This window comes from Mycothermus thermophilus (assembly GCF_041956435.1).
Source record: "Mycothermus thermophilus strain CBS 625.91 unplaced genomic scaffold VTJ04scaffold_4, whole genome shotgun sequence".
Lineage (NCBI taxonomy): Eukaryota > Fungi > Ascomycota > Sordariomycetes > Sordariales > Chaetomiaceae > Mycothermus > Mycothermus thermophilus.
The window spans coordinates 3,195,988-3,216,849 of record NW_027191430.1 but is presented as its reverse complement, the minus strand read 5'-3'; the positions used below and the strand labels follow the sequence as shown (position 1 = coordinate 3,216,849).

Genomic DNA, 20,862 nt, shown 5'->3' with positions numbered 1-20,862 from the left:
CGCATCCCTTGGGAGCCTCCCCCGGGACCTTGGCATGCAAGACATGACCTGGTTGCAGATGGACCTGCGCTGACCCGCGTCGACCTTGCAGCTGCGTGGGTTCCTCAACCTGGAACCGAACCGAGACGACGACTTCGCGTATCTGGTTCGATGGAACGCGTGGATCACTGCGTCTTGCGGTTGTGAGTTGACTGCAAAACTCTCCCTGAGCTGGAAAGTCTGAGAGGACCATCATCATCTTCTCTGCTTGCCTCCTTTCTCCAGCTCATTGTCAGCCCATATTGACAAATTCTCTGGAAAAAGCAAGGCGTGGTGGAGTTGATGTTCGGCCGGCACCACTCTCCCGGGAGCTCTCCAGTCCGTTATGGGTATGGTGTCGGCATTGGACCCGCCGCGCCCCGAGAATCTTGGGACCACAACATGTTTCGTTTCATTCCATTGTCTCGATCCGTGCTCCAGAATAGGAACCGGCCGTGACAAGTCTACAACGTCCCCTGATGGACACCTAGTTCCATATCCAAGTAAGGTACCTAGATAGGCACCTATCCTGAACAGTATATCTATTGTGGCCGGACGAGCTTTATGTGGTCCTGGTGGTTGTGGCTTGTGAGCCAAAGTTCCAGTCAAGGCTGGACTGAGTAGTCACCACGCCTGGGTCGCTGGCTTGATAAATGTGAACTACTTTGACCGAGTGAGTCGTGATAACATTGCCTCGAGAAGTTCGATCTAGCAAAGTTGACGAGAATCCGTTCCGCCCATCTTGATAACCTGGGCTCAAGATTCTGAGCTCAAATCAATGAAGGTCAGGCCAAGCAGTGCTGAATCTCTGAATATGGCATCAACAGGGTGGGCGTATCCACCCAAAATGTTGGTTCTTCAAGGGTTCAAGGGTAGACATCCACGGACGGGAGGAGTGACCAAAGAGCTCTGACTAAAAAACGCAATAGGCCGTAACCTCAAGCCGATGAGTATACACATCATCGTGGGGGTTGTCCTGATCCATCATCGGACCTCCTATCAACCAGCTCTCACCTCTACATGACCAACTCGTCGGGCTCACTATTTTCCGCGCACTCACCTGCCTGAGGCCTCACTGGGGTTTTTAGGTCTAAGCTCTGGCCCTCCTTTCCAACCGCCTCCTCTCAATGGCCACACACCGAGTGTGGTCGAGCGGTGTTGAGAGGAGGCACCTAGATTCGCCAGGCACGCCCACGCCGTAAATCGATAACGTTCTGGGTTCGACCCCCAGTCGTGTCGGAGTAAAAACCACTGGGGTTTTTCGTAACCATTCCACCTCTACTCGACCGGCGCGGGAGTAGGGCTGGGGGTGAGCTTTTTGTCTTTTTTTTGTCCTTTTTACTGTCTCGTGGTCAATTGGCTTGTTCGCGCAGCACCTTCTTCTCATTCTGTATCCATCCTCTGGACTGATCGATTCTTCGGCGTTTTTGTCCACCCTGCAAGTCATCCATGGCATTCAGACATTGAACCCTCCAGAGGAACGACAATGACCATTGGCAAAGTTTGTATTTATGGATCAGCTGCCTCTTCTCGTCGCAGTCCTCCATCAATTGGAAAGAACAAGCAAGTGGTAATTTGTCCAATAATTAAACACAACGTTGATCATTTTGCGTTTGCTCACGATGAATGAAAGACATGAGGAAGCAGAAGGGAACCGATAGAGAACGAGTTGTGTATTTACACCTCGTCATCGCCTCATTATGTACCTAACCCCTGTATCTACAGCTGCCATTTTTACCACTTTCTGCTGTGCCAGCACAGTGGTGAAAAAATATCACAGGAAGAATACCAGGGGATCAGTGTGTATGTATTGGGTGGTGATGAAAGGGTAGGAGTTTGAGGGCAGGAACCAAAATTTGATGTCAATGTCATGAAATCTACTGTCTTCCTCGGAGAGAAGAAATCGAATCCAACGTGATAGAAGGGTGAGAACGCTGACTCGGGATAATAGGAGAGAATATCACTGCCGAAAGACATCATTCATGACTCTCGAGGCGGCCCGAGATTACAACCTTCCCGCACCCGTCGAGAGGCAGATTCAACTCCGATATGACCTGGCTATCTGAACCCTGCAATATCTTTCCTCGACGGACGAGCTTACGTTGGCTCTCGAGCATCAGCAAGCTCGAGGATCAAGGGGGCCCATGCAACTTCCAACCCGCTTCCCTTTCCCACCCGGTCTCATTATTGGCCTTGATCCGACATCGCCACAATGTTCCACCGTCTTCCGCTTCATCAATGATACCCAATTCGAAGGTTTGGGCATAGATCCAACTGTTGGTGAAGGGAACGGAGATTTCGAGCCTTAATTATCAAGAAAAATGCTACCTCTAAACAAAATATCTCCAGCGTGCCTATCAGACGTCGCGTCGCATCGTATGTATACACATCTATATACCCCTGCCACAGCCCTACCCGCGTTGCATTCCCTCCTGTCAAAACTTTTTTCAGACTGAACATCTCATCAAACTTTGACTGTAAGACGGAGGAACGTTTTGATGTTCAACGGCGTGACTCAGCACCGATCCCAACCTCAGAGCACCTTGCATCGAGTTTTCCTTGTCGATCGAAGTGAGGTGCGCTCCTTCGCTGGGCATTCCGAAATGAGCCTCCCGTAACACAAGGCAGCAGCAGCAGCAAACACGCCCGTCCCAAGGGATCGAGAAATTGCAGCGACAAACATCACCATCCTCGACCTGTGTCTGACCCGTCCTCACAGGGCTGAATGCATGCCCACGGACTAGGACCCTTCCGGATCCGGGTAAGCTAGAAGTTTGCTGCAGCAGAAGCTTCCCAGGTTCTGCTGCTCAGCCCTGTCGATAATGGTCCTCTCGGAAAGCGGCTTGTGGCCTCCACATCCCCCGCAGCCAATCACCCCCGGTCGGTGGTGTGGCTCGTCACAAGTGGTTCTCGCGGTGCGCGCCCAGTTCCGAGGAGACGGCATGATTGATCAGAGGCTGTGACGATGGAATGGACGAGGGACCGTTGGGAAAAGGAGGGGGACCTGGTGGTCTGGGCGAGTTCTGGCCAAACGGTCTCGCACGGATGTGTATAAAGAAGCTACCTCTCCAACTGACGTAGAGAGGTTGTGCTCTTTGTCTCCAGCGTTTTGAGCTCAACGCCCTTCGCCGCTCTCTTCTTGTCCTGTCTACTTACACGCAAGTTACAAGCTACGAAGCTCTCCATCTTCAATATTCACCACCCCTCCAACCCAAACCAGCCATAATGTCCCAACAACCCGCCCAATCTGCTCCCGCCCCGGCCACGGCCACGACCAGCGGCGGTGCCGGTGGTGGTCTCCTGAACAACGACGACGTTGCCCACTGGAAGAAGCAGTTCAATGAGGTCCTGGCCAAGCCCTCCGAGACCATCAACTCCAAGTCGCCCGAGGGCTCGCAGCCGTGGTACCACAGTATCTTCAACTGCTTCGCGCCCATCGAGACGTGCTTCCTGTCATGCTGCTGCCCGTGCGTCGTGTTTGGCCGCACCCACCACCGCCTGCACCGCGACTCGGAGCTCAAGGGCTGGGAGCCGGTTAACACTTCTGTGAGTTCCTCTTCCTGTCACAACGACTTTGACAGACAACCATACTAATGCGCCCTCTCCCCAACAGTGCCTGCTCATGTACGCCTCGAGCTTCGTCTGCCTGCACTGGGCCGTCGTGGCCATGCAGCGGGCCGAGATCCGGGCCAAGCACAACCTCCAGGGCGACTGTCTCACCGACATTGCGCTGACGTGCTGCTGCGGTTGCTGCACCATCGCGCAGAACGACAAGGAGGCCGAGTACCGCGCGAAGCTTTTGTCTAGCGGCCAGCAGCAGCAGGGCTATCAGGCTCCTGCCGGCATGACTTACCCGGCGGGTGAGCCGCCCAAGACCCAGTAAACTTCTGGGGTTGGAAGATTGTTTGAAGATGGGTGTGTTGAGGGGGTTGTGATATTACTATCTGGGAGGCAGGTTGTGCGAGTCGTGGACTCAGGGGGCTAATACTACATCGTAATGGGCTGGTTTGTCGGGGACTGGAGAGATTGGTTTTGGAAATATCTGTCGGGTTGGTTGGTTTGGTTTGAGATACCTCTCTGGAAAAAAAGATGATACCACTTGAGTTTGATACCCAACATCAACAACCAGCAAGCTCCTTTCACTCGACCACAACTGAGGGATGACAACACCTTCCGGACGCATTGCAACATGACTTCTTGGGCCCGGCAGATGCCAATCTCCACACTAACCAAATCGGCTAGCGTGACAGGTGAACCCGGGGTTCTGGCTGCGGCTGAGCACGGCTCTCGAGCCACAGGCTTGTCCCGAAGCGGCATCCAGCCCGACGTCATGCGGTCGGCCAGCTGCCGTTTTGCCGGTGGGCGATTGGCGGGCCCTCCTCGAGGATTGCGGGGGACGCAGCAACCATCGGCTTGGTGCAGACTGGGAGAGGTCATGTGTGGCAGCGTTTGGTGGCTTTCAAGGGATTGGGGATGGGTTGGTCCTGGTTTATGAGAGAAGGGCTTGAGTCCTGGCTGTTGTGGCTGTTGTGAATTGTTGATGGGAACTGTTGTAATAAGGAGAGAGCAGTCGCTGGCTGGTTATTAGCCACAAGTTCTGATATGGATCTCGAACAATCCTGGGCAGGAGGTGGGTGGATGAAATCGGCAAGAGTCTCTCAAGTCCAGATGAGAAATTGATAAGCTTCTTCGTGGGCAAGAGCATCTCCTCTCTTCATGCCGAGAAAACTCTGTCGATCCCATCACCACATCGCTCTCGGCAGCTTGTTGTCCAACCTCTTCATGTTCTTTAAGAATGACTGAGGTATGTACATACATCAGGTACGTATTTAAAGTCGTTCACCTTCCTCGATGGTTTCCCTGCCCTCAAATTCCCATCAATGCACAGTCCATGACTACAAACTAGTGTGTTAGGGTATGAGTGTCTTTGCAAGAAGCAGCTCAATGAACTGTGGGAGCCGTTGCCAAGTGCTAAGCCACTGCATGCTGCCACAGGGCTGTTTGCTCCAAAAGTGCGGCTGGTTACTTGCTGCATCTGAAAGCAAGGCAGCGATGCAAGACGATTGGCGACGGATCCCCGACATGTCGAGGCTGAGCATGCTGCCTAAAACAATGACAGCTGTGACATAGACAGAGGACATACACACAAAGGAGAGAAATGAGTGAGAAATATTAACTGTTGTTGAGGCTCTAGGTTATCTACACCATCTGGGCTTGGGCATCTTCTCATCATCCGTCCCCGTCAAGTAAACAAACACCCGCCCCTTGAATCCGGCTGCAACCATGGCAACAGTACCAGAGCCCACCCAGCGGCCGCGGATTACAAGCCTTCCTGGTGAAATCCTTCTTGAGATCGCCAGATCTCTAACCCCGCCAGAACCATTCATCTCTCCTCCTGAGTCAACCGATCCCATCATCCCTGACTCGCCCCTGGCCTCTCCCAGCCGTCAGAACTATGCCGCCTGCCGGAAGGATCTTGAGAACCTGGGTCAGACATGCAGGCACTTCAGGCATTTTATCAAGCCCATCCTGCACCGCTCTCCCATCATCTCCAGTTCTGGTGCCCTCATAGACTTGTTAGAAAAGCTGCTCTGCCAGCCATGGACGCGCGATACGGTTCGCCATATCTCCATCACCTATCCCATCAAGGGCTTGGTTGGTTCGAGCCGCCTCTCGGGCCTCATCAATGATCCCAGCCAGCTGGATTCTCTTGCGTCCCAGGTCTACAACGTGCTGGCTCTCCCATCTGATGACACCCTCCTCAACATACGAGCCATCTTCGCCCTGCTGAGCCTCGCCCCCAACGTAGAGAGACTACACATCCGCTTCACTGACCATGACGATCACACTCGTTACTATATCCACAGGAACCTTTCTGGTAACCCATTGTGGCGTTTGTTTGTGTGTCCTCACGCTCTCATCCGGGACGAGCTGAGGGACAAGCTACCTCCTGTCGTGTTCGACGAGGACATGAATGAGGACGCAGGCACCTCCGAGTTTCCGCTCTGGCCGCCGCGGACCCTCCGCCGCGTCCTTGTCGAGTTCGGGAACCAGGGAGGCAATTTCTACATTATGGAAACCTCCAGTCCGCCCCGAGAAACCCCTGGCCCCCGCTCCCAGCCACTCATCATCACCTCCTCCAAACACCTCACCATGCCCCTGTGCTACTTCACAGGGCACGGATCCTTCGACCTCGAAGGCCCAGACACGGCTTACGTCTCCGTCATCACCGTATACGCCAACGTCGCCGACCAGCCCGATCTCCTCCCCTCCAAGCCCTCGGGAGCCCACTGGAAACGCCTCGATTACGACATTACCCGAGCCATCTTCCAAGAGTTCCGGCGCGCGTCGCGCGAAGGCCGCTTCGACAGAGACACCCGACGGTCTCAGCTCACTACCGATAATGCCCAGTACCGCCGCTACCTGCACTTGCTCAGCATCCCGCGGCTGGTCAACGAGAACGACCGCAATGACAAGTTGGGGCACAGTCTTGTGACTGTATCTTGGAAGATCGGCAACCAACTGCGCGCCATCCACCTGCCGTTTTACGGCCTCAACTGGCTTACCTCGTGGTGGTGTTACGGCCCGAAGTGGCGCGTCACGCATTTGGTGAGATTCGACGGCGTCACAGAGGTGACGCTAACTACGGAGGCCATGCTTGGGAGAGCAGATTGGTATGCCTGGATGGTGGCGCCGTGGTGGCCCTTGCAGTTGTGGAAGCAAGTTCCGCAAATGATTCCCGGCGAGCCGAGGTGGTTGAGACGCCACTTCGACAGGCCGGAACCCTCGACAGAAGACCAGGAAGTTAAGCGCACGCCGTGGGAGTGGGAGCGCCGAAGACACAAATATGTGCTGTGGGCAATCGTCAGGGACCTGCCGCCGAAGATCGAACGGCTCAATCTTATTGAGTGGTTCTTTCCGTACGCCAACGAAGACGAGCTTCCGGCTGAGAAGCTCGAGAAGCTGGGCTTTAGGTCGTTGGTCGGGTATACGCGGTCGACATGGGAGATTTTTGCTTTGGCGGCGCTCCGTGCGTTGCTTGAGCCCTTGGCTGAAGAGCGCCCAAGGCTTCGCAAAATCGAGATGCGCTGGCATGAGCCGTGGAAAGAAACTGAGAAAGGTGATGGGAAGGAAGTTCTGGATGATATCGTCCGGGAGTATGATGAGAAGGGTATCACGTTGGAATTCAGGGATAGATGAGAAATGGACGACATGTCAAGCCCAGATGCCCAATATACACTCATAAATAAATGTATACACAAAACCTCTTCCATCCCCTTCAGCCGTGGTTACTTCCTCTTTCCAGACCGGAGTCATCTCCAACCCATCTCCCTCCAACCCTTCTGGCGCCTCTCAGTCCAGGGCCGGGTCCGGAACCCATCAGTACTCTTCCTCTTCGTCCAGGTCCGGACCCCAAAAGTACGGCCCAACCACCCATGCCTCCTTCATGGCCGAGTACCAGTCATACACATGGTCGTCCCCGTCAAACATGTCCTGCATGGCCTTCCCATAATCGTCCTCCTCCTCTTCCTCATAAAACCACTCATCCCCCTCAAACAACTTCTCCACCGCCTTCAAAGACTCTTCCTCATCATCATGCATGTCCGGCCCCCAGAGCGCCGTCTCCTGCAAAAACCCCGCCACCGCCTTCTGCCACTCCCACACCTCTTCCTCGTCGCCAAACATCTTCTCCATCGCGTCCACCAAAACCTCATCCTCATCTTCGTCGCCGCCCTCCCAAAACAACCTCACCAACCCCATCTCATCCTCCTCCAGCATCATCCTCTCCTCCAATCCCACCCGTCCCCACATCCTCCTCACCTCCCTCTCCCGCCTCCTCTTCTCCGCCCGCTCCCTCGACTCCTCACACCCTTCACAATCCTCGTCATCGAACTTCAAAAACCCACACCCCCGACACATCCTCTGCCTCTCAAACCTCCTCCGGGCTTCCCAATCCACCTTATTCCGATCCGAATGATACATCCGCCTCAAACACTCCCAACACCTCCTCCGCCAAAACTCCCCCGTAAACACTCCCCCGGGCAACGCCCACTGTTTCGCCGAAAAATGCCTGCGCGAACGGACGCGAAAACACCCGTAACACCCCCGCACCGCGCCCGGGTCGTACCGCTCGTGCCGGGGCCAGACGGTGTGCCAGCCGTTCCTCATCCTATCCTCGCGCAGCCATTGTTGGCGGCGCTTGCGCTCACGAAAGGTCGCGCGGCGGACGTGCTCGCCCGCGCCGCGGACGTCTTGAGAAAAAGGTGTGCCGAGGGGAACGGCGGGGATGGTCCGGTGGAGGTAGCGGCAGGTGAGGCGGAGGGAGAGGATGGAAGAGTAGGGGAGGAAGGAGCAGATGCGGGAGAGGAGGGTGGGGGTGGTGAGGACGGTGATGGCGGATTCGGGAAGGCGGGGAAGAGGGGAACGGCGGGTTCGTAGGGGGGTGGTGGGAAGGCCGCGGAAGGAGGTTGAGATGGTGTCGAGGGGGCGGAGGAGGAGGGAGAGTTGGGAGGGGGAAAGGGTGGTGGTGGTGGTGGTGGTGTTGTCACCGGTATCGTTGGCTTGGCCGTCAGCAGCGGCAGCAGTGGCTTCGGCGTTGTTGTTCTCGCGGTCGTCACCATCACCACCATCAGCTGTCTTGACCTTCTCATGCTCCTCCCCCAACAAATCCACGCACGACACCTCCCACTCCAACGTCGCCGCGCGACAATGATGGCACGGAAACCACCTTAACCCGCCCTTCTTCACCGCCTTCATATGCTGATACTTCCTCCCCTTCACACCGCACTCAAAGCAAAACCTGCCCCTCTGCCTCACCACATCCTTCCCATTCTTCCCCTTGGGCCCCGTGCGCATGCTATCCGCGAACGCGTCCCGCGGCAGGAACCGAAAACAGTTAAAACACACCAGCCTGTCGGCGTGCTGCGGGAAGTGCTTCTCGGCGTGCTGGTACGCGGCCAGCTTGTCGTCGCGAGACAGGAGCAGGTCCGGGTCGAGGACGGCGCGCAGGCCACGCGAGACGCTGCTCAGGTGCAGGAGGGTGCGGTAGTTGAGGAGGCGGGCGATTTGATGGAGGAGCTCGAGGGGGAGGGTGTCGAGGTTGGGTGTTGTTTGAGAAGAAGAAGGGGTTGTTTGTTGTTGTTGCGGTTTCTCATCTTGATGATGATCATCCTCGTTCCCATTATCGCTCTCCTCCTCCAACCAACAGAGGCAGACAAATGGCCTGGGCCTAGTCTCCTCCCCAATCATTGCTTGTGTCAGGGCCATTGCGTGAAATCAATCCCTCTGTTCTGGTTTTCGGGTCTTGTATTGTCGTGGTCGATGATAGATGAGAGTCGGGGATGACTGAGATGAGTGCCTGGCAAGCTGGCAGATGATGACCTTAGTTGGATGTCATCGAGATGAGCTGAACGTGGTGCGACGTCATAGAATAAACAACCGTCTGATGAGAATCGAAAGGTTCAACGTCTATACAAAAACACGAAAATGATCGAGCTCCAGGCCGCGATGGCTTTTTATACTCGACAAGGAATCAGCACTTTCACTTGGTCAAGAGAATGCTCCCCAAACCCAGCTGTCTGCCGACGGCGAAACCGCCATCTTTTATAACTTCAGCCTTCTGAGCAGATGCAGCCAAGCCGGAAGACACCACCAATCATCCACTGTCGATCCGACAGGGCTGCACGTATTGAGGCCGACAACCTCTGTGGTCACAGTTGTGTGAGTCGTTGCCGTATTGCTCATACCGGGATGAGATGCATGCGGCAGAAGCAAACGGCTGCCCCTGCTGCAGTGGCTGACCTAGCCCCTCCTTAGCGTTCCGTCCTCAACGCCGTCTCGCCTCACCCCATCGCCAGCCAACCATACCAACCCAAAACAGTAAGCAACCAAGTCTGATTCATCCCAAGCACAAAATTTGGGGGTATCAAAAAGCTATGACACACAACTCCAAAGCAAAGTGAACATGCAGCGATGCTTCCACCCAGATCCAAACACTGCCAGGTTGACTGACCTGGTTGATCTGTGACTCAACATCACCATTCTCACATGTCCCCATTCCCCCTCCACATCTTTCTCCATCCAAACCAGAACTCTCTCTAACATCCCCAATCAAAACATATCCTTCATGTGCTGATACACATTCGCCGGTCCCTGGCCGGGCACACCACCTCCTCCTCCGGAAATTCCCAACCCCATCACCGGCGCCGACGCGCCATACCCCGCCATCTCCGCGCCGGTCGTCGTCGTCGTCATGCCCGCGACGCCGCCGGCATCACTACCCCCCGCCAGCCCCGCATACCCTTCATAAATCCTCGACATCTCGCTCTGCAGCCGTAACCCGTTATTTGCGTCATCAATCTGCATCGGCTGCCAGACGCCTCCAATACCGCTAAACCCACCACCACCACTGCCACCGGCACCGGCGCCGCTACTGCTCCCGGTGGGCGTGACACCCGACATGGGACTCGGCATCGTAGGCCCGCCCGCGCCGCCATTGCTTCCAGCCTGCCCGCCAACCTGGCCTGCACCGCTCCTATACTGCGCGTTCGATGACGACGGCATCCCACCACCACCGCCGCCAGCGCTCTGGTCCGACCCGGAGCCGGTATCGTTGCCCCCGTCCGTCGCGAGGCCGACCTTGGGCGCGTAGGCGCGCAGCGAGCGGATTGTTCGCCACAGCCGGTGCGACACCCACGAGCGCGCCGACATTTCCTTGATCAGGTCGAGGCCCTTGTAAAACTCGTCGCGGCACAGGGCGCTGAACTGCACCGGCGCGTGCGTCGAGGCCAGGAACAGGACGGCAATGGAAGACGTCAAAAATTGGTGGTAAAACACCTGCATCCGCCGGTACAGGTCCGTTTCGTTGTTGAGGCGGGCCAGGAGACGGATGGTTTGACGCGACATCTCGACGACTTTGTGGGCGAGGGATTTGTTCTCGGCGATGCTCGTCGCGCTGTGGAGGACCGGAGTGTAAAGCCAGATGCGCACTTGGGTGAGGCGGAGCCAGGTCCAGATGCGTAGGCGTTGAATGTCGTGCGGACCCGAGGGGAGGTGGAACTTGTCGCCTCCCGACGGGTCGGCGCGGACCGCGGCCGGCACGGTTTCGTACCACTCGAGGATCTCACGATCGCGCTCCTCGAAGTCGGTGGGTTTGAGCTCGCGGATGACGGCGGGTTCAAAGTAGTCGACGAGTTGCCAGATTTTGGCCGCAACCCGGGAATAACCGATCATGGCCTCGAGGAACGGATGTCCCTCCTGCGAGTCTCGTTAGCAGGTGAACATAAGAGTGGATACAAAAAGAGACATAAACGCACCGGATATGGTAGCTTTGGATCAATCTTGTCGTCATGGCACACAAACGGCAGACCCGTGCTGAAGCTCCAACGACGGTCCAAGACGTACGCCGACCAGAACGTGTGCAGAGCATCCCGACGAGTCTGCGGATCCGTGATCCTTTCCAATCCCTCGCGACGATGCAGACCCAACTCGAGACACAACCGAGCAACCTGCCCAACCGTACGCCAGGCCAGCACTTCGTCGTTCGACAAGAACCGATAGCCGGCACACAGCCCCAGAAAGCTCAGCCAGGTCACGTCCGCTGGGCTGCTCATGAGCATCTTGTCGATAATCGGCTGCATGCTGTCGTAGAGGCGAACGGCCTTGGCGCTGTGGCCATGCTCTGCGACGACCAAGGCACAGCACATGACAATCTTGAGCAGCATCGTTTTGCGGTCGAGAATGACGGCATCCAGGCCGGGGGCTGGCGGCACGCCGGTGCGACGGGTGGTTTCCATCCAATTCGACAACCAGCGGATGTGCTCAACGATCTTTTCAATGGTGGCCACGGGGTACATGGCGTCGATCTCCTCCTTGTAGATTTGCAGGAGTCGCAACATCTCGGCCTCATCGTACTCCCAGATGGGATCGGCCGGTGCCGGTGGCGGAGGGTTAGGTCGCAGCGGGGCCAGGACGGGTGACGGATTGGGCGACGGGTCGCGAGGAGCGCCGGGTTCATCCGGTCCGTCGCCGTTGTTGTCAGGGGCGGCCGCATAGCCCATGTTATGCAGCGTATTTTTGGCCACGTCGACCGTGAAGGAGAGGCTGGTAGGTCCGTTGAAGAAGGAGGGGCCACGCAAAGGTAACGAGGGTCGCGGTGGCGGTTGGTGCGTGAGCGTGAGCGAGGTCGATGACGACGAGACAGGCACTGATATAGCTGGCGGCGGCAGCACTCGGTCCTGCAACGGGGCGAGGCGTGCCGTCTCCTGGCGGAGAGAATTCATGGAGCTGACGAGGGAGTCAACCTGCTCCTGCAGGCGTTGAACCTGTTCCGCCATCTGGCGGAATTCTTCCGAATCCTTGAAGTTGGAGCAGCAGTTGGGCGCATAGATGCACTGCAGGTTGAGGTGCCCGCAGCGCTGACAGGGGGTTTGGCCATTGCATTTGATCTTGCGTCTCTTGCATTCGTTGCTGTAGGATCAGGTCAGGGATCTGATGCATTGACTCGTGTTGACGTGTGGAGGGAGATGAGTGAGGGAGTTGGGGGCCGCGTGAATGAGGTGAGTAGTGAGGGGTGTATATGCAGGCACCCGGAATATGGGCATGTCGCCGGACGAGGGAACAGGCAAGGAAAAAAAAGTCAAACTAAAAATAAAGATGCCACTTACCAAGCAATCGAGATGTACTGTCAAGGCGGAGCAATTCCGGAAGAGAGCCAAGAGTCAGAAGACGCACCATCGTTGATGACATATGACCTGAGAAGCATGGTTCATCCGAAGTCCCCGAGACGATGAGACCCCAAGACACAGGAAGAGCGTATGGAAGACAAAACACCAAGGAACACAGAACGTGGTAGAGAGCCATGAAAACTTGATACTAGAAAATAACAACTCACCCGATTCCGTTTGCTCCTTTGCTGCTTGACAGGTCCCTCGTCACTTTCATCAGCCCTGCGTTTGGCCGAACCGGCACCCGAAGTAGTTGAAGCGGCGGCAGCGGAATTAACTACACCCGTAACCGTTGACGAACTGGTGGTGCTGCCGGCAACGCTGCCCGGGCCGCTGGTCACGGCACTAATGCTAGTCACCGCGGAGGCATTTCCGCCATGGCCGGCGCCGAGGCCGATGGATGTTGGGCCGGCAGAGGGTTGCTGCTGCTGGTGCTGCTGCTGGGCATCGCCGGGGGGTGGGATGGATTGGGAATGGTGATTGAGGAGAGAGTGATGGTGCGGTTGCTGATGGATCTGATGGTGGCGATGATGGGGTGGTGGCGGCGGGGAGACCTGATGGAGCCCTGTCTGCTGCTGCTGGTTTTGTTGTTGTTGCTGCTGCGTCTGCGTCTGCGACTGCGTCTGCGACTGGGCATGAGATGCTACATGGTGGCCATGCTGCTGCTGGCCGGCACCGTGGTGCTGGGCCAGGTGGTGGCCGTGGCCATGATGTTGGGAGTGCCGGTGGTGGTGGTGGTGGTGGTGGTGTGGTGCGGAATTGTCTCCGGGGGCGGAAACAGACGACGAGTGGTGACGGGCGCGAAGTGGACCGTCAGGATAGGCGACGTCGTGCGGCGACACGACCTGGACGACTTCTGGACCCTGCGGAGCCGCTGCTGGACCCAGAAACGACCGCAAATCGCTGACTTGGGTCTCGAGCTGGTCCATGGCTGGCTCTTTTTTTCCCCTCTGTTGTTGTCGCTGCTGCTCCTGATGTTGCTGCTGCCCTGCCCGGCCCCGAAACAAAACAAAAAGAGGAGCTCGAGGCTGGATGCGAATGGAGACGGGAATTGGGGGGAAAAAGAGAGACAGCAGTGAGCGACAATTGACAAGGGTCCTGGTGCCTGGACCCGATCCGAGTCTTCGATCCAAGTGTTCCGCTTCCCGCCTTCCCTCCTTGGGATCTCCGGATGGACAGCCCTAGTCCTGCCGACAGCCCTGGCAGCCTCTGGCAGCCTTGTGCCGGGTGTCGTGTCCACTGCAGCTCCCCTGTCCACTCAACCGTCGTCCAAACTTTCCATTCTTCAACACTCCACTTGCCGGTCCGAAGCCATCCATTTTTGAACCTCTTGGTACTGTACCTAAGTAACCTCCTTCCCAGTTGCCCGTCTTCTTCCTCTTCCTTTTCCTCTCGGGTTTTTGTCCGCCATTCCGTCTTCCATTCATCGGCGGAATTTCCCACCGGATGTGGGGCTGCAGAGTCCATCCCGTCCACAGTGACAGCCGAGCGGCGCAGTTTGGCTTTGTTTGAGCTTGGCAGTCGGCCGATCCAGGTTTTGACATTTCCTCTGCAGAATGTTTCGGAGATTGGCTCGCAACATGAACCTCATAGGTATCGTATCATCTATGAGAATGCCTGGACGAACAGCTCCAGAGTGTCTTCACCATGGACTTCCGTCATCCTGGATGTAAAGCTGTTGAATTGGAAAAGGTGCAGACGGAGTAGCTGCAGCCGCCAGCACTGTTCCGGAGCGTCCAGTGTTGGTAGGCCGGCCAGGCCCCCAGATCTGCAGAGCAACGCTAGATGCATTTCTCGATCATCTCCTGCATCTCGACTCCCGGTTCCTCTGCGCTGGGATGGCCTGTTTCGCGACCACCTCAATGCAACCGGAAATCATACTGTGTACGCTAATGCTGGAACATCAACCTCACTCCGACTTCACACCCCTTTTGTGACTCTATAATGGCCACTTCGCCGGCTCAATCTTAGCCACCAGCTCGCCAAACCCAATCCGCCCACCATCCGGCCCTGCCCATCCGCGTATCGTGACGGTATCTCCGTCCTCGAGGTACATGCGCTGCACCGCCCTGCCGTCCTCTCCCTTGACCTCGATCGGCTGCTTGCCGTCTCGCGTCATTTCGAGCAGACACCCCGCCTCACCAGGACCACCGGGTCCGCTGATGGTGCCCGAGCCCAGCAGGTCGCCCGCCGCCAAGGGACACCCGCCGAGCGTGTGGTGCGCAATCATCTGCTCAAACGACCACACCAGGTGCTTGGAGTTGGTGCGGCTGATGGTGGACGTAATGCCGTCCGCGGCTGGGCGGGTAAATTGGCCCATGTTAGCAGGGGATTGACGGATGTTTCCGAGCGAACATGAAAAGGGGAAACAACTCACTTGTCAGCTCAACCTCCAGCTGGATATCAAACACCCTCTCCTCCTTCTGGCGCAGATACTCCTGGGGTTCAACTCCCAACTCCACGCTCGGTTTCACCCGGAACCTCTCCAGCGCATCGGCCGCCACCACCCAAGGACTGACCATGGTCACAAAGTTCTTGCCATTGAACGGCCCCAGCGGAACGTACTCCCACTTTTGGATATCCCGCGCGCTCCAGTCGTTCAGCAGCACATAACCAAAAACGTAATCGTTCGCCTTGCCCACCGGCACGCGTTCGCCCAGCTGCGTCCCAAAGCCCACCACGCACCCGAGCTCCAGCTCCAGGTCCAGCTTCTGCGTCGGCAACGTCGCGGGCGAAGCCTGGGGATTCGTCGGGTCGCCCTCCAACAGAATCTGCCCGACGGGCCGGTGCACGGGGGTGCCCGACACCACGACGCTCGACGCGCGCCCGTGATACGCCACCGGCAGGTGCAGGTAGTTGGGCTGCAGCGCCTTGTCCTCGCCGCGGAACATGGCGCCCACGGTGCGCGCGTGGTAGTAGCCGGCGTAGAAGTCGGTGTAGTTGGCCACCGAGAAGGGCATGTACATGCGGACCTGGGACTGGGGGACGATGGCCATGGCTTGGCAGTTCGGGTTGTCGCGGAGGATGCTGCCCCACGAGGTATTGGCCGACAGGAGCTCGCGCAGGGCGGAGCGCACCGTGTTGTGCACCGCGCGGCCGAGGATGGCGAACTGGCCCAGCGTCGGCTGGTCCACGGCGGAGAGGAGGTTTCCTTTGTCGTAGATGCCGGGAAGCAATGACATCCAGGCGGCATCGAAACCCCATTTGTCCTCGTCCTTGTTGATGGCGTCGAGGACCATGCCGATGCTCACGACGTACGAGCCGATAGCGGTGACGACGTGGGGATTCCCCTTGTTGGGTGTTGAGGCGATGCCGAAGGGGAGGTTGTCTAGCGAGAAGGGACTGGTCGGGTCGATGTCTACCCAGGAGCCCATGATGGCGATGTTCAGAGTTGGATGGAGTGTGAGTGTTTGCGGGAGTGTGATGTTACGATGTTGGACTTGAACTTGAGTTGATGCTCTGTTATTCCCTGCAAAAGTGACGAGACAGGGAAAGACGTCTTGGAACAAACGGCAAGCAGGAGTATCCCAGCCCGCAGCTTATATATCAGTCCTCCTCTCTGGTGGTGAGGAGTGAGCTGGACGAGTTTCCCAATCTGGAGGTTTGTGGTTAGCTGAACGGCGGGGCGCCGATGCAAGCCGCAGCCTTCTTGTCCCGCTCTCCACCAATCTGCAACTGCACAAATGTCGACTTGAGCTTCTCCCAACACCGAGTATGAGACGAACCAGGTAAGGATCTCTGCGAGTTTTTTGGCCCAATACTCTCGCGGTAAATCGACGTTGTGGTTCTCATCCACTGCCGGCTCGAATGATCAAGATCGGATTACCACAGCATGGCTTGCAGCCGGGCCGGGAGGCGGAGGATGGTTTGGGTTGTTCGAGATTGGTGGTTAGTAGACAAACTGGCCCGAGACGATGAGGCTCCATCAACACCATTGGCCTCCGTCCCGGCTTCAATTGGGAATGGCCTCAACACACTCAACACAACGCGGATCCATTTGCTTTTTTCTCAGCGTCTTCCCTTGGCGCCGCAAGTCTGTTCCTTTGGATCGGAAGCGTCATCTTTGGCGTTGCTGTCCCGCAGACATGCAGCGACACAAAGCCACAGGCGCATCATTTGGCATGCGTGAGCAAACAGAGGATGCGGGGTTGTGGATTCATACTCAGTATCGTTGTCGCCGTCCGACAACGGCGGAGCCTCAGGGCTCTGCTGTCGAGCCACATTGGATCCAAGCCTCACCGCACCAGCCAGGGGCAAATCGGCGAGTTGACGTCATTTTGGCTCGATCAACCCAGACGGCACAATCACTTTTGATGTTGAGAACCATCCTACGTCTGTTGTCTGTAGCATTTGCTTCACCCATACCCTCCGTACGTACTTGTAAAGTCAATTCGTTGAATCTTTTGAACACAGCATGTCCGAGGAATGTCCAGTAGAGAAAGCAACCTTGTCCTGAGAATACTCCTATGATCCTTACGTAAGGTAACTGGATTTTGAAAGACAAAGTTCCAGGTGTTCCTTGTTCTAAATAAGTTCAAGCTCCAGAGGAAAGTATAGGCTAAACGGCAACTTTGCGTGTAGTCCTTCGTCCCTACTTCTAAATTTCCTATTATGATTCTGACACCCGGCTCCATAAGAACGAGCAGGCATATGTGCTGAAAAACAAAGGCCAAAGAGAGGCCGGTCAGAGCCTAGAGAGACCTCTGGCAACGAAAAAGCCGCGGCAGATGGATCCAACCTCATCGGCCCGGCCCTGTCGAGCGGAGGAAGGTATTGTGGGGTGGTGGGGTCGGAATGGCACCACAAGACCGGGAAAGGGTTTTATCTCGGGATCTGATAATCTGATCCGATGGCGACTTCCTCGCGTTCCTCGTCCCTCGTCCCTCGTCTCTCGTACATGCTCCAACAAAAGATGACACCGGAAAGTGCAAGTGTAACCCGGAAGAGCAGAAAAGCCTGCGGGAGATCTGCAGGCAGCAGTGGATGTGGGTGACTGCCCGAAGGTCGGGGGGCTAGGGACGGTAATTGGCAAGGGAACTTCCCTCCGGACCATGTCGTGTTACATCCAATCCAATGGATGCCATCCGCCACCTGAAAACACATGGACACATGGGATGCGTGGAGATGGAGGTGAGAATGGGTCAAGACGGATCAGATAACCCAAATCCGCCCATTCTTCCTCCTCTTGGTTCCATGGGCCCAGACATGCTGCTAAATTTTGCACACTATTGTCTATAGCCTCTCTTCAAAGTTTTTCCCAACCTCCACTCACAACGCCTCTGACCTTTCCGACTCCAGGTTACCGCGGTAAGCAAGGCGTCGGCATCGGGTGCCTGTCCCGGATCCGTGGACTTGGGCCTCGTCGGTGACGAAAGGGTCCGGCTTCGGGCGTCTCTCCAGCAGCCTCTTCGGAAACCCGGATTCCTTTGGCCATGATAAATGAGACAGCCCGTCCCATATGCCAGCACTCTGACGTACTCATAGAAGAACTACTACACCCCTCTCTACTTCACACACGGCATTGAGCCAACAGTCATCCAGAATGGCGGAAAAGGACGAGAGCAGCAAGGCTGGTGGCTTCCCACCAGAGACGGCCACCGACCCCAGCCGGAGTCTCGACCATGAGTCCATAGACGAGAAATCTCCCGGCGTCCGCCGCATCGAGGCCTTCGCCGCCGTCCTCACCCTGCGCGACCGCATCGTCCTCTTCCTCAGCATCTTTCTCGTCGCCTTCTGCTACTGCCTCGACGGCACCCTCCGCTATGCCTACCAGCCCCTGGCCACCGCCTCCTTCTACCAGCACTCTCTTCTCTCCACCGTCAATGTGCTGCGCGCCGTCATCGCGGCCGCTGCCCAGCCCACCGCGGCCAAGATTGCAGACATGTTTGGCCGTGCCGAGCTCGTCGCCTTGTCCGTCTTCTTTTACGTCCTGGGCACCATCATCGAGACCGTCTCGACCAATGTCTCGACCTTCGCCGCCGGTGCGCTGATCTACCAGATCGGCTTTACCATGATTATCCTGCTGGTTGAGGTCATCATTGCCGATCTCACCTCCACACGCTCTCGTCTCTTCTTCAGCTACATCCCCGCCATGCCCTACCTCATCACCACCTGGGTCAGCGGCAACGTCTCGGCCTCGGTGCTCTCCGTCACCACCTGGCAATGGGGTATCGGCATGTGGTGCATCATCTACACCGTCTGCAACATTCCTCTCATCGCAACCCTTGTCCTCGTCAGCCGCCGCGCTCGTCGCCAGGGACTCATGGAAGGCTACGGCAAAGCTCTGAAGCGCGAGCCCTGGAGTTCCTTCCTCCCTAACCTCTTCTGGCGCCTCGACGTCATCGGCATCATCCTCATGATCGCCATCTTCGCTCTCATCCTCGTCCCCATGACCATCGCCGGCGGCTTCGATGCCTCCTGGACCGAGGCCCGCATCCTGGCCCCGCTCATCGTCGGCGTCTGTTGCATCCCCGTCTTCGTCTTCTGGCAGCTCCGCGCCCCCCACCCGCTGGTGCCCTTTGCGCTGATGAAGGACCGCGCCGTCTGGGGCGCCCTCGGCATCGCCATGCTCCTCAACTGGTCTTGGTACATGCAGGGAGACTACCTCTACTCCGTGCTGACCATCGCCTTCGACTTTGACACGGCCCTCGCCACGCGCGTCTCGTCCTTCTACAGCTTCTTCAGCGTCGTGACGGGCTGCGCGTTGGGCCTCGTCGTCTACCGCGTGCGGAGGCTCAAGGTCTTCATCGTCGCCGGAACCTGCCTGTTCATGGTCGCCTTCGGTCTCCTGATCCGCTACCGCGGCGACCCGGACACGTCGAGCCGTGCCGGCGTCATCGCGGCCCAGGTCGTCCTGGGCGTTGCCGGCGGTATGTTCCCCTACCCCGCGCAAGCCTCGCTGCAGGCGGTGCTCAAGCACGAGCACCTCGCCGTCATGACGGGCTTGTACCTGGCCACGTACAACCTTGGCTCGGCGTTCGGCAATGCCGTGTCGGGCGCCATCTGGACGCAGGTGCTGCCCGGGGAATTGGAGTCGAGGATGGCGCAGTTTGGGGATCCCTCGCTGGCGACGTCGGCGTATGCCGATCCGTTCACCTTTATCGCCAGCTACCCCGTCGGCACACCCGAGCGCCAGGCGTTGATTGATGCGTACAAGCACGCGCAGAAGTTGTTGACGGTTACGGGTATTTGCTTGTGCGTTCCGCTGATTGCGTTCGCTGCGGTGCTGAGGAATCCGAAGTTGAATGATCGGCAGACGCTGGCGGAGGATGAGCCGGCCGTGGGGGGTCTGGGGGCGAGGGATGCGGAGGAGGGAAAGAATGACGAGAAGTAATGTTTGGGTGTGTCGAGATGTGGGATGAATTGGATACGGAGGGGATGATGATTTGATACCCGGAAATAGGTAGCTTGGATTACATGGTACACGTTCCGCTTTTCCTCCTGACGATTGCTTTGGTTGTCTTGTAGTATCTGCGTGGAATGCGACAAGGTAGGATGCAACTGTAATACTGTCTACAACAAGGGCCCAGGGTTCACGGTCAGCAGCCTTCCATGAAGTCTACCCCAGGCTTACTCAGGGACAGTAAGCATACCAGACCAGTGATGATCACCACCACCCTGTCACCGCTTTTGTTGCTCTGGACGGAGTTCAGTGATGCCTTTTGATAGGTACGGAGAAATACCTAACCAACAAACCCCAGAGCAAGACTCGGCCATTGCCTTCTGGATTTATGTACATCCGGCAAGATAGGTCCTTTCCCAATGAGGTCTCTGGGTGTAAGTTGAGCAAGGACATGGACAGGGGATTATGCGGGTTAAGAAGGGCGGTGAGGATGTAGGACGGCGTGGATCATGGGCGGCAGGCCAGGACGTTAACGGTACAGTACAGAGGTGAAGATCAACGGATGGTAGACCCATCAGTCCCAATATCAAGGATAGGTGAGAGGACAGCCAAGACGTCCACTGAACAGAGGTCTTTACTTCAGCCATGCTAGTAGTAGGAGGACCAGGCAATGAATAAGTGCAAATTTGTCGAGCCAAGGAAAGTATATCCATCTTCATTACCTATTAACCCAGACAAAAAACAAACGAGAATAGTACCTATCATAAGAACGGACTT

The 20,862-nt window shown here is 56.8% G+C and overlaps 7 protein-coding genes across 7 annotated transcripts; 4 read left to right on the top strand and 3 right to left on the bottom strand.

Annotated features, from left to right (window-relative positions):
• Positions 1-3,243: 3,243 nt before the first annotated feature.
• Positions 3,244-3,901, top strand: VTJ04DRAFT_6887 (uncharacterized protein; the record flags this gene model as incomplete). Its single annotated transcript, XM_069365155.1, has 2 exons — positions 3,244-3,564; positions 3,632-3,901. 2 exons carry the CDS (start codon positions 3,244-3,246, stop codon positions 3,899-3,901), a joined length of 591 nt encoding a protein of 196 aa, XP_069218911.1.
• Positions 3,902-5,301: 1,400 nt separating this feature from the next.
• Positions 5,302-7,218, top strand: VTJ04DRAFT_6886 (uncharacterized protein; the record flags this gene model as incomplete). The annotated part of the gene is made up of 1 exon (XM_069365154.1): positions 5,302-7,218. The coding sequence occupies one exon, from the start codon at positions 5,302-5,304 to the stop codon at positions 7,216-7,218; it is 1,917 nt and encodes a 638-aa protein (XP_069218910.1).
• Positions 7,219-7,398: 180 nt separating this feature from the next.
• VTJ04DRAFT_6885 (uncharacterized protein) lies at positions 7,399-9,285 on the bottom strand (the record flags this gene model as incomplete). Its single annotated transcript, XM_069365153.1, has 1 exon — positions 7,399-9,285. One exon carries the CDS (start codon positions 9,283-9,285, stop codon positions 7,399-7,401), a length of 1,887 nt encoding a protein of 628 aa, XP_069218909.1.
• Positions 9,286-10,128: 843 nt separating this feature from the next.
• On the bottom strand, positions 10,129-13,672 carry VTJ04DRAFT_6884 (uncharacterized protein; the record flags this gene model as incomplete). The annotated part of the gene is made up of 4 exons (XM_069365152.1): positions 10,129-11,274; positions 11,334-12,486; positions 12,684-12,700; positions 12,911-13,672. The coding sequence occupies 4 exons, from the start codon at positions 13,670-13,672 to the stop codon at positions 10,129-10,131; spliced, it is 3,078 nt and encodes a 1,025-aa protein (XP_069218908.1).
• A 651-nt stretch (positions 13,673-14,323) lies between these two features.
• Positions 14,324-14,680, top strand: VTJ04DRAFT_6883 (uncharacterized protein; the record flags this gene model as incomplete). Its single annotated transcript, XM_069365151.1, has 2 exons — positions 14,324-14,336; positions 14,442-14,680. The coding sequence occupies 2 exons, from the start codon at positions 14,324-14,326 to the stop codon at positions 14,678-14,680; spliced, it is 252 nt and encodes an 83-aa protein (XP_069218907.1).
• A 2-nt stretch (positions 14,681-14,682) lies between these two features.
• On the bottom strand, positions 14,683-16,117 carry VTJ04DRAFT_6882 (uncharacterized protein; the record flags this gene model as incomplete). Its single annotated transcript, XM_069365150.1, has 2 exons — positions 14,683-15,041; positions 15,121-16,117. 2 exons carry the CDS (start codon positions 16,115-16,117, stop codon positions 14,683-14,685), a joined length of 1,356 nt encoding a protein of 451 aa, XP_069218906.1.
• Positions 16,118-18,285: 2,168 nt separating this feature from the next.
• VTJ04DRAFT_6881 (uncharacterized protein) lies at positions 18,286-20,076 on the top strand (the record flags this gene model as incomplete). Its single annotated transcript, XM_069365149.1, has 1 exon — positions 18,286-20,076. One exon carries the CDS (start codon positions 18,286-18,288, stop codon positions 20,074-20,076), a length of 1,791 nt encoding a protein of 596 aa, XP_069218905.1.
• Between the last annotated feature and the right edge of the window lie 786 nt (positions 20,077-20,862).